At 40.6% G+C, this 13,405-nt stretch overlaps 1 protein-coding gene across 1 annotated transcript in view; it reads left to right on the forward strand.

Moving 5' to 3' along the window:
- The window catches only part of LOC109467929 (neurobeachin-like), a 144,644-nt gene that overhangs the window by 60,477 nt on the left and 70,762 nt on the right, over positions 1-13,405 (forward strand). The window contains 1 exon segment of the mRNA XM_019766085.1: positions 6,640-6,704. Within this exon segment, the coding sequence (XP_019621644.1) occupies positions 6,640-6,704 (65 nt within the window).

Genomic DNA, 13,405 nt, shown 5'->3' on the forward strand with positions numbered 1-13,405 from the left:
CTTCAGCTTTGCAAATGTTGCGTTGTCAGATGCAATTGCACATATTCAAATTCCTGTGTGTATGACCCTACTAACCCGGTGATTTTAGTTTGCCGAAGCAGCAGTCTCGATGCCTTCGCTGGCGCCATTCGTACGTGGGCGAACCGAACCTGCGTCTGGCTGTCTGCCTGCAACTAATTAACGGCCGCATTCCATTCTTCCTTCTGCGGCGAATCAGCTCTCCCCGCAATGCCGTACGCCATCTGAACCAGTCGCACATTACCCTCCCGCTCGATAATAAAAGATTCGCTGGAAATCGTAAGCAAGCGCAAATTTTACTGCGAGGCATGGCAGTTTTGACGGTATCTTGCCCGTAGCTGGAATAACTTTTCCATATTGGATTAGAATCACACAGGGCATCCAATCAGATCCATTAACTCATGAGTGATGGAGTCGGTTATTGGCACAAACAAGCCGCCCTCCCGTAAGGCACTCATTATCAAGGCTTCTCGCTGCTGGTTGCATCCTGGAACTACTTTGAACCCCAAAAGACCATAACATCCTCGTATGAAATTGTGACAGTAAATGTTGGGAAATCCCGTATTACTTACCGTAATCCCAGATATTTTTTTCAATTTCAAAGACGACGTTACGTTATTTACAGCAGGCACCTGTTACCCTGCAGGGAGGCTTGTAAACTAGAGAGTTGTCCTGTTTCTCTGCACAAATCCATAAAGTTAACGTTTCAAAGGAGTCGTGAATCGCAGCAAAATGTCTGTCAGACCTCAAGGTGTAACAGTTGTTTTGGTTTGGGATGCAATAAAGATAAGAATGTACACATGTGTTGGAGGAGGCTGTTTTTTGTGATAGACAGCCATGAAAACACTATAGGAGAGACCTAGGCCTTGGCCTAGTAATACACATGTAGTACCAACAATTGGATTTCAACTTAAGATTCCAAGTTAGGCCACACCGACTTAATTTTATGGATGACATCCTCTGAAGACCCCCAAACTAGTGCGCGCGGGTGAATTAAAAAAAATTCTGACCAAAAATAAAAATGCTACTAAACCACAGTAATACAAAGCTGGTATTGTGAATTTGGGCAGTACTTAGCGACGTATACGACAAGCCGGCACATGCTGGCTTTTTGTGGAATTCATGAATCGGCACTGTACGTATGTACTGAGTTCTTGAGTCGTGGAGCTTGAGTCGTGGAGTATCCTGTGTGCCCGGCTCCGTATTGTCGCTAACTACCATGGACTACCCAAGCATAAGCCAGGCCAGAGCCTCGGTGGGCGTGATCTTTTCAGACGAAAATCAATGCGTGCACGGATGTCATCCATAAAATTACATGTAAGACGGTGTGGCCTTATGGAACCTTAAGCATGTAATATCAATTTTTTTGTCATAGATGCTGAAAATAGACTATAAAAAAAAGACACCTTTCTAATCAAAATAACAAATTTTATGCCAAACATAAAGCCTGATATATATGATTGTATGTCAGCAAACAGATTATTCTATGGCTTTTGGACTAAAACTACTTACTTGTACATGTAAGCATGTTACATTGTATATCAGATGAAGATTTTCTGACATAATGTTGTATCCCTAAGTGTCCCCTGGTACAACAGGTGGATGTACTGTTTTTAAAACACCGTCATTGTTCTCTCAATAAGTTGACATAGCAAAGCTATCTGATAGGTGTCTGGTAATCATATATGGTTGTTTGGACCGGTGGCTCCAGAGAGGTATAAAGGTGCTCGGGGTATGGCACACCAGTCCAAGTCTGTACTATTGTTTGTCGCTCCAGGGTGTCTACGCGCTCCCCTTGGAAGTACAGAAATTGAAAATGGAGCGCTCAGATTTTGCCTGACAGGGAAGTGTGAGCGATATCTGTGTTTGTTTACAGAGGATGTTGTCACTACTCACTACGTAGGGGCTGTTGTCTTGGAAACTGTCCTGTTTGATTTGAATGACTTTACCTTGTGAACCAGCTGTAGTCAATTGTCATTCATTTCCGTAGCAGCCATTTCTATGGCAATAGTATACAGCAAACAGCAAACAAATAAATGCGGCAATAAATGTGATATTCTGTATCATTAGAAGGCATGACATTCTTGAAAACAATTGTGTTCTATACATGTTGAGTAAAGGTAAAGGGATACACCATATCCCTTTAATGTGGTGGTAAATGAGTTATTTTCTTCATAGAAACCTTGTCAACACATTATTGATTTAAACTTATTGGTAGATCAACACATGGCAGGACATCAGACAATACTGAGGCTTTACACTGCCAATCTGTCAGTTGAAATAAAAGAAGGCTTCTGACTAAGCTGTGGTATTCTAAGCTTAATTTCCACAACAGTATCATGCACGATAAGTAATTTGCCGTTAAGTTCCTCAGGGTAAAATAGAGCCAAAATTGTCCCACCATGTGCTCCATATAAACTTCATGTATCAGTCTAATTAAACCTACTATGTCACCAACACTGCCTTAAGCATACAGTATACTCATCCCCAGCCTTTCCAGTTTACCTGCAGCAAGAATGTGTGGAAAGGCATAGGAAGTGTACTCTGCTCTTTACAGGGCAAAACAAGACCACACAGTACATGTCTGTCTCCAGAGTTGCACTGTAAATAAAAGTTTGTCAGGATGAATTAGACTCAACCAATGGGCATGTGAGAAACTGAATGTTGGGACATACCATATCTTTGAGTCATCTGTAGTTCAAGTGTATCACTTTGTTGGTGAGAGGCTGAGACAATTTGTTAGAAGAACCTTCATTCGGAAGTTTGTAAATCATTGTCAAGTAAATGCTTCTGTTGTGATCTTATCAAGCACCTTCAATTAACTGTATTACAAACTCCCAGCAGGCTAACTTGAAGGTCTGCATTTGTTTTGTTTCTAACAAATTAAAACAAGTTTTCCCTTGTCTGTGGGGAAGTCTTTAAGATAAGAAACCAATTTCTTGCTCCAGTGATCAAGAAGATCACTTGTTGGTATCAGCTGCTCATAAGACATGTTTCATCACAACTATGGCAGTGATGTGTTATACTTAATGTTTGTTTCAAATGTTCTCAACGGGGAGAAGAGTTCCTATTTACAGTCCCTAAAAAGCTGTGTCATTATTTTCTTTGATGGAATTTTGGATGACTTGATAGATGGTAGAATTTGATGGTGAAAACATATTAAATATTTGAAAAACTTTATTGGGGGGTCATAAAATAAACCTGATAAATGTTTAGAATAATAAAGACAAGAAAACATGCAAAAACAAACTCAGATAAGTTGCAGTTGGTCTGTTACAGTTAGATATTTGTTCTATGTCACAACAGTTAAGCTCCTAAAAACAGTTTGCCCAAATTGCTTGCTTTTGGCATCCCTAGTTGCATCTGTGGTTTGAAATTGAAGATCATGTCCACCTGATACCATATTGTGGAACACCAACACAGCACCAACTAACTCAGGGCAATATAGGGCTGTGATTGACAGCTCTGCAGACGTTAATAGCAGCTAATCCTAGTGTTGTTTGCATCAAGGAATGTAAACTGCTAAGCCCACTATTTACAATAAGGGAAATCACTTAAGCTCTAAGTTATGACTTGATGTGACATGACCGTAATCCCGCCTTAAATCTAAATCACAGTGTTTAAGTTGTGTAGAGATGGACCTGTAAGTGTTAGGACACAACCAGGACATTTTTTCTGTCCCCTCTGTCTTGGTGGCATAACTTGGCACCTTCTGGTTGGGAGGCAGAAGTGTTGATCACGAGGGAACAGCTCTCTCCCACTCTTCACCTGGCACTGACAGATGCCACAATCCACCAGAGGTAGAATAAATATCTTCCTGGGGGCTATCTTAAACAGTTGGGACTAGAGCGGGATTAGGTTTAAAGACAAAATAAACACTTCTGACTGGGATCCTGAATTAAAGGTTAAACCCCTTCCATCCAGTACCAGCATGGTCCAGCTTTCTGGGGGACGTTATGGCATTGACCGCAGAGGTATTTATTCCCTGTGGCAATGGACATGGCGAGACAAAGGCATCCAGACCTCAAAACTCGCAACCCAGACACTTAGAAATGTGAAACTGCTGCTGTATGTATGTATGAAGAGGAAAAAATTGAATATCCCCATAGCACCGTTTCTTGAACGAGAAGTAGTTTTTATTTAGGCGTGGTTGTGGGTAAGGAGAAAGTCTTCTTTCATGAAGTCGTCACTCATTCCCTGCTGGTTTCTGCTGGGTTTTGACTCCGTTATTCCTGCCAACTTAAATAAGCGGTGGAGCTAAGTGGGGAGGGAGCGTGGTGAAAGACGAATGTATACTGGAGTTTGGGTTGACACTGGCGTCGGGGTTGTAAGAGACTGTCATGTTCAATAAAGAGTTCCTGCCATCAGGCATTGTTGGGAAATGAATATTGGCCTGCGCTGCCAATCTATGGCCTCTATATTAAGCTCAGAATTTACCATAGAGGTTACGATCATTATTTGTGGTCGATACAAGAGATTTGTACCTCACAGGGTGCAAATTTTTCACAATGTATGCAAAAATATGTAAAGTATCCTCCTCGTTTGTTAGCATACATACTGACTAAGCTAGATAATGATTTATAAAGAATGCTTTTCCAGGTCAATAGCATTATTGCTGCTACTTTATTACCTGCAGTATGTCTTAATTATTGCATGTTGAGTAGGATCTATGTCTGTGTCTGCCATCTTTGTCAAGGTCAAGTCAAGAAGTCTATCAATCACTTTCCAGACTCTATCCAAAAAATGAAGGTCTCCTACCTCTTAAGGGTATATCATGCATGTCCCTTTCCATGCAGAATTTATAGTTCCCACGCGTAAGTAATACTTCCCTGGCAGACTTGCACACTTGTGCCTGCATCTCAGGCAAACCTGTTAAATAGAGTAGCAAGTGTTTCAGGTATTTCCTCTGAGATTTGCCATAATCCCCTCCTCCCGTGTCACCCAATGCCGAGATCAACATCAAGGGCAAACAATAATGAGGATAAGCTTTCACTTTCTGATAACCCCCAACCTCTGGATCATTTGTATCTGTCGCGAACATAATCAAACGTCTAAATATTTGTGACACGGGAGCGCGAGCCCCCGACTCTGCCGAAAGTTTTCCAAACTCCGTTCAAGTTTGTTTTGGAGGGTGTCGTAATCCAGCGGTCGCTCCATGATGAAAGAAGGAAATCATCGGCGCGTTGGCGACTAGCGTTGGGACAGTGAGTGAGAATCCCCAGCGTAACAACTGGACCACACACCTTTCTGGAATGTGGAAAACACTGTGCAAACAGAATGGAATAGTCATCGACTTTCTGTCCAAGTAAACTGCCTGTCTGATAATGATGAAACCACCTTGTATTGTCTGCGTCTGTAAAGTCCTGGCCACACAAATGTCGTGTTACATTGGGCCTAAGAGGACTATTCCATAATGATTGTAGGGGGAGTACATATGGTCGGAGGAATTCCTGATTGTCAGATGGTGCAAATATTGACAGATATTGTCGGTCCACATTAGCTTTTTAATACGTGTAAGCGATATGCAGACCTACATGTACACTGTTATGCAAGGATGCAAATACACTGCATAACTTAATATTCTCCAGTTTATGTGGTACTTACAATTTCTCACTCTGGTTGGTAGGTTTCCTACTGCAACTAAACTATTGCTAGGTAGGCATCTTTTGAACAGTTTTGTAGCCTAACACTATGGACATTCATGCAAGACATTGTAAGGATGCAAATACACTGCATACGAATTGCCAGTTTATGGGGTACTTAGAATTTCTCACTCTGTTTGGTAAGTTTACTACTGTAACTAACTATTGCTAGGTAGGCATCTTTGGAACAGTTTTGTAGCCTGATGCTATAGACTTCTCGACATTCATGTGTTGAAATGATTTTCACATTGTTATTGCTGACGTGTCCAATAGCAGCCAGACTTTCTCCCAGTGCTAAATGTTCTCAGAATTACAGCAGTGGCCTCCAGTAGTAGGAAATAGAAAAGTGGTCTGCAACTTCCCCTTGAAATTCTGATAAGCAGCCAAAGTAAAGCCTTGCCCCAGGCCAGGATTTCTGTGGTCTCCTGTTCAGGAGCAGACAGGAATGTGAATTTGCCCTGATGGGAGGAGATTGTTGGTGATATATGAGAACCACAGTACCAATTTGGAATATTCCTTGGGAGAAAGAATGTACCGTATTTTCTCTAATATCTGCATGTATGCGGGATTACCAAATTAATAGGATAACTAACTATTCTGCATGTACAACATTTCTAATTTACTGCAATGATAGAAAAAGAAGTGTGATCACCTTAGGCATGCAATGCAATAGAACTAAAAGAAATAGACAGGTCACATTACTTGAAATACATCTTTGAGCAAAGCTGTAGGGGTGAAGTCTGCCATCTCTGCAGATTGCCATGTTGATATTTGGTATACCTACAAAAGTTCTCAACTGTGTTCGAACATTTCCTTTGAAACAGTTTATCTGAATTCAGATTGGAAGAAATGCACATTGAGAAAAACACAAGTGTGGGTGATGTTACATGTATGTTACACTGTAGCTGTTGTCTTTCCTGAATGCATAGTTCGTACACAATGCTGTTGAGTTACAATCCTGTCTTGCTGTATGTTCCAGGAGTGGCAGAACTCTATCCAGAAGCATGCGGGGCTGGCATTCATTGAGCTCATCAACGAGGGAAGGTACGTCACCTACTTAAAGTCTTAAGACACTTACTGTAAATGACCATACTTGAGATGTGCATGTATTTCTCTATTACTTGGGACTTATATTGTACCCATCAGGCTTAACCCGCAGGCACAGAATACCTGATGAACATCAAATGCTTACTTAACTCACTTAATAAGTCATAAAATTGGTCCGCTTGAGCTCTCTTGGGCTAGGTTACCTCAAAATTTACAGCGTGTTTTCCTGAAGTTGTCTCACATACGTTTGCCTTGAGAACTCTTAGAAAAATGCAACTAAGTTTTGGAAAGGTTGCCGAGATGAGTTTACTGCAAGCTGCAATTATGATTAACGACGGTCGTTTCTCAGTATTGAAATCTGATCCATACCTGACCTTCGATGGGACGTCATAAAACAGCCAGAACGAGACCGATGTGTCACATTTATGACTGGACAATTATCCCCTTTTGCCAAAGGACAGATTTTATGATCAGTAATTATCTATACTTGTCCTTTGGATGACCCCATGATTCCATGACTGCAGCTTGCAAACAAAATCCAAAAAAGATATGTCAACTTACATTGTATCTAATATACTCTGGTATTTCTTTTGATAAAATATTCTATTTGATTGATATTATAGAAATGTTAAATGTCACTGGCTTGGTTATGTTTAAGAGATAATTATGTACAATGTATTTTTAATCTGAACAAACCTATCAGAACGTGGATTTCAAAGGGTCAATGCATAATTATAAGGACACATAATACTCATAGTGTTAATGATAGCACATGATATAGCTAATTTGTAAAGCTGTTGTTACACCTCTCTAACTTTATCATCCAAAGTCTGATTCTGTTTTCAAAGACATTAATATTCTAACCAATACTTGGTCAATGTTAACCCAAGGTAAAAGTCAACCTTCGCACACACACCGTCACTGTCAGGCCTCTCACTGATAATGGAACTGCACTAGACACTGCCAGCCTCTGTGATGAATTGAGACTGATCTTAAACTGAGATGGCAGTTAATTTCAAAAGTTGTTGTAACCAATCAACTCTGTCTACTCCCATCTGATGTCACACTACATTATCTGAAGGACAGTTGAACAGATAAGGGATCTCTTAAGGCCTGTTTTGCCAGTTGTTTGGTTCCTGTTGGTTGGTTTTTTAGGCCATTCACCCATCCTTTTTTGTGTTTGTGTGTCTGCGGCAGTAGTTTTGGCTAATCCCAGAGATTACACATTTCACTTGTCCTTTAATAGGGATTGGTAAAGTTTGTTCCACCACTACAGTCTATTACCTTTGTCTGGTTTGTATCCCTCTAAAACATTTGTTTGATCCCCTGACATTACAAAATGGTTCTTATGTAGGAAAACTGCTCTCTTACAGCCTCTTTGTGTCAAGTGAAACAGATATTCTTCACCTTAAGGGATGATAGTCAAATATTGACTCAGTAACTACACAATCATACAACAAAGTATTTGATGCCTGTTGATATTGTAATTTTGTTTTGGATCACAAACCTTACTAGGATATTGTGCCACCTACATTGTACATTGTAACAGTTATGTATAACCTTATTTCCACTGTTTTGCACTCTGTGTTCAGGTACTTTGTTGAGAGAAATTCTTAAGCTTCATTGCTCATTAGAGATGCACACTTGTCCATTATCTTTCTGTATGATAATACTCTGTCTGTGCAACATGCTTATCGTTTGAAAAGGCCAGCTTTCTCATTTACAGGTCATTAAAAGCCTGACACAGCTTTAAGTCATCTTACACCTGGATACTCCCATCTTGCACAGGTCACGGCACATTGTTCTCAGGCTATTCATTCCATCATAGTATTTTGTAATTGTCTCAACTTATTGACAGAGAAGAGTACAACATTTTCAATGCCAAATGCCAACACCAGTTGATAGTATGACCATGGATGTGTTCATGTTAAGGTCGATCATACCAAGTCTATATGTCGTCTTTGTGTCTTGTCTAAATTCATTAAACATGCGGGTAACTGGAGCCCTATTGTCCGTGTCTTGGCGGCAGACTCATCCCCCCTTCAGGCAGTTGGCGGCACCTCTTTGAAGCCTTCACCCTGTGAAGATCCCAGATTATATCAGTGGTTGTACCTGCATGTTTCCCTTTTGTTCAAGCGTTCCTCGACAAAATAGCAGCAAATCTGGTGCTTCCTTAGGTTACCAGAGGTGTGAAATATCACTGACATGACTCTCGAGGAAGAATCTCGCTCGCACGTGGCCCCGTTTTCGTTTTGTCGCTTCCGTACAACTTAACGATGATACGTCCTAATGATTGCCCTGACAAGTTTATAAGCTGCTGAAATATGACAACCCATCAAACGGATTTCATTGCACACATTGACGCCAGATAAATTAGGTTGAAAGGCAGGTGGCCGTAGTCAAAGGCAACACCATTATCTGTGTGACTGCCTCGGAACTAAAGATGGCACCAGGCCTTTATCTTACTAATCCTCTTTATTACTTGATAATAATCCGCAAATGACTATTAGGTTACAAAGAAACAATGGCATAATTACTTTTGTTCTGGATCTCGCATAACTTTGCGTCTGGTTATGTCTGCAAAATGTCCGTTGCATGTAATGATTATCTGTTGGTGAAGGACAACTGTTAGCCGGCCACCATTCAGCTGAAAAACAGTGCTGAAATTACATGTATTCTGGAAAAAATGGAAGTTTGGACAACAGACGCAAGGTCAAATTGAATGCTGTGCTGACAACAAAGTTTCTTAAAGATGATTTGCCTCAAGACTGCAGCAAGATGATACATGTACATGTAAGTTTTGAATGGGAAGTGTTCGCAGGCTTAGCAACCATGTGAGACTTGAGTGACACACAGTAAATGTTGCCATTTTTGATTATACTCAAAGCATCAGAGTGGTGAATTTGAACAAGGGATTGAGAATGATACACTGAACAGAGAAACAGTTAACAATGGCTAGTCTTTGCTTGCTGTCTTTCCAATAAACCATCAATGTATATACCTATCTTGACACAAGGTATACAATGTGGTTGTTATTATTGATATAAAACAGATATGTTGCAGATAAAAACGTATTTGGAAAGTGTCACTTTGACAACAGGCCAGGTGCGAATACCTGTAATGACTTTGACCTCTCAGTCTTGTAATTAGTTGCCTTTTGTGCAAAGTTGTTACAATGTTGCATATGGCACAGACTGAGAAAAGAAATTGCTACTGGTAATTTTGGCCAGCTCACCTGCTGTTTTTTGTAATTGAATCATTACATCATTATCAAGATTTCCAAAATCACTTTTGTCTGCAAATATCAGGGCCAGGTGGAAAGGTGGAAGTAATGATTTTGACCCTGGGTCTTTCAAAGAAAATTGTTACGATTTTTTTATATTCTCTGATTGACACAAAGTTTGTTGCAAACATGATACTTGAAGATTCCTTCATTATGTTTTGACATGATTCTGAACGGTTGATATGCAAAATTACAAACTGGAGAACTTTTTATTCAACAGTAAGGAGACAAGAACTTCAGTCTTTGATCATGAATGTTACAAGAGTTTTAGCAGATGATGAATCTGAAGTCATTATAATATCTTTTTATTGTGTCCTGGTTACAGATACTTTGATAGCCTGGATGCCAACCTTGTTAGCTTTGTCAAGGACTCTATAGTGTCCTTGGCTTTGTTAGCAGTGAGCAACAGTTGGGGAGTGGACTAAAGCTAACAAGTCTGGTGTCCCGGCTATAACTTAAAACCTTTACACAAGGAAGGTCACATGTTACGAGCTTTATGGTCTACTTATGTAAGAAAAGGAGAAATGATGGATTGGCAACTTTTTCATTGTTGTCTTTATCTACTGCACACTCGGACATCAATTATCTCATTCCATATATGAAGAAAAGTAGTAAATATTGCACCAGAGACAGGCGCATCTTTGTTCCTGTGTTACAAGCAAAGGGAACTGTAGAACTGTGGAACAATGGGAGTTGCCAGGATGAGCAGGTGGCTTATAAATTTCAATAGGGCTGAATCAACTGTAACATTCATCATAGACTAGTGACAGAATCAAAGTTTCCAGCATTAGCTGTACATCTGAATGCCAGAGGGAACAACTGATGAAGTAGATCTTCAAAAATGAACGTGTTGTGTGGACTCAACATTATGTCATGTAGTGTTGTAATGTGTAGCTGATCTGTATCTGTATCTGTATAGCCGGTATAACCGCCTTTCGGCGTAACACACCAGCTTCGCAGGCACGCGGCGCGGCGGCAGCTGGCTATATTACACCGATCGACTTGTTACACCTAACCCTTGAACTTCTAGCTCTAGACATTGTTTAAAGCTATCTATTGACAATGCCCCTACTGTACTTGGTGACAGTGAGTTCCACTCTGCGATAGTGTTCATAGTGATCATGTTGTTGGTGTCGAAATGTTCCACTCCACTCCGTGTTGTCAGAATCATTAGTGTTGGAGGTAATTACTACACGGGTGTTCCTACATGTCACACTGTAAGTGTCTGTAGTGAAGGAAAATGTCCTGCAGAAGTTCAGACTCATACAGGTGCCCCCACTTTCCTGTCGCCGCAAATCGGCTTTACATTCAATATCGTGTCGAGTCGCACCTGGCAGGAGTGTATGTAGCTCTGCTGTTCTTTTTGGAAGTTTGTTTGGCTGGGAGCCCCTGTCAGACTACACTTAATCACAGGTTACGGAACTGTGCCACATCCCGCCGCGCGTCTGATGCGGGGCTCTTCAAAGGGTATCTAATAACAGATAATTGGACGGTAATTGTCGTCCAATAAAGATCGATATGGCAAACACTTAGTAGGGGACCATCCGCGGGGCAGTCATGCCCCGAGGACCCTCACCTGTGTCACAGCCGCTGATTTATGCCCACTTCCCTGCTGAGAGGCTCAAAGATGAGCCGACTCCGAAAATGCAGGCGTTCCTCCGTCGGCTCTCTCCAAAAGTCTTAATTTGTCCCCTTCAGTGGATTTTCCCACTCGCGGCACAAAAGGACTGCCAAAACAGCCTGGCCCTTCCCTTCTGCGGGTCACGCTGGTCACTGTGATACGCAATTAGCATGAGAGTCATGTTGGCGGCATTTTATGTTGTAAACTTGTGTCGAAAGCCGTGACAATATCGCAAAAAATTGAAAATCGTAAAACCATTACTTTGAAACACGAGGACACGCCAAACTGTGCAGACTTTGAAAAAATTCATCGTAACGACGAATCTACTGGTTTCACTGTGACATCCAACATTCAGCGAGTCACTTTGATGTTGTGCAAGATGGAAGAAATGACATCTGACTTGTACCGAGTACCCCCCACCATTGTCAGATCCCATAAACCTCAACCTTTAGGAGTTTTCCACTGCAACAGTCATGTGCAAACCAGAACATTTTCTGTGCCATTAATCTGATCAGAAGAGCCTGCAAATGATGAAGAGTTCAGGTTCTCTGTCTTACCGATTAGGTAATAACCCGTTCAGAAAAGTACACTTGTCACTTGATTTTAGTCCTATCTTAATTTCTTTGACCAAATGTTGAGTTTGTGGGACATGTAACTGGACGTTGTGATTGAGGCTACATCATTAATGCTCAGTGCACAATATCCACTGAAAACATCAAACAGTGTTTATTACAAAAGAGATGCTCTACTTCATGCCTTATGACTTGAAATGTTTCTCAATCCAATACAAAATTTACCAGCTTTTCTGAAAAACACTTACTGACTTCCTCCAGAGAGGTATCATCATGGTACCTCACTAGTGCCTTTAACGTCATTTAACAAACAGTTTCATGACATATACTAGTACTGTGTATAAAGGTCATAGTATCTTTAATAGGCAGCAAAAGGTCCTAAAGCAATTATAATATCCAGGCAGAAAAATGCAATGGCACAAAGACTTTTAAAAGACTTTCAAAAATGACTTTCATCATTGCTCAGGTACTGGAACAAAATCATGTCAGTCTGCAAAAATTCTAATGACTTTTTCGACAGGTGCTCCAGCTTTTAAAGGTATTCACCATTGTTCAATATATTCTTCACTAATTATGATTGAAAGTTGGCAATGATGAATTTAAATCCAAAACCACCAGCCGGCACTATCAAAACCACCTCATCAAAGGAATGGTTTCTCTAATTGTTTCTCTCGGGTCCAACAAAGGAGTTTGGAAATGTCACTTAAGGGTGTTTCCAGACAATAGTTCCTCGGGGTCCCTCCAGGCTGACAAGTGTTATTAAGGAAGAATGTTCTGTAAGTTTGTGTCTTAGTCTCCAACACCTGCACACAGCAGGAAGCCACAGAAACTTGCTGTTTTCTTCACATATGGAGAGAAAGCTCTTCTGTCTTCCGACTTGTCTTGTAACAAAAGTGTTAACAACTGTCCAATGTATTTTTAGATAAGTTGGTGTAGAAATTTTCAATGTATGTAAATGGCAAGGTAGGAATTTTATGTAGCTGTATTTTGGTACTCCACAGCAGTTCTGTGTAGATCTACCACCCCTTCTACTACATTGTACAAGAAAATTGAGGCAGCTTATCTCAAAACATACGAAAGACCAAAGGTACAACTTCAACAAGGCTTCATCGGGTCAGTTTTCATCGTTCAAAACCCATTTTCACCCTTCAAAACCCAATTTTCACCCTTCAAAACCCAATTTTCACCCTTCAAAACTCAAATTTTCACCCTTCAAAACTTA

Source organism: Branchiostoma belcheri, unplaced genomic scaffold (assembly GCF_001625305.1).
Source record: "Branchiostoma belcheri isolate BF01 breed outbred unplaced genomic scaffold, Haploidv18h27 scaffold19, whole genome shotgun sequence".
In the NCBI taxonomy this organism is placed as follows: Eukaryota; Metazoa; Chordata; class Leptocardii; order Amphioxiformes; family Branchiostomatidae; genus Branchiostoma; species Branchiostoma belcheri.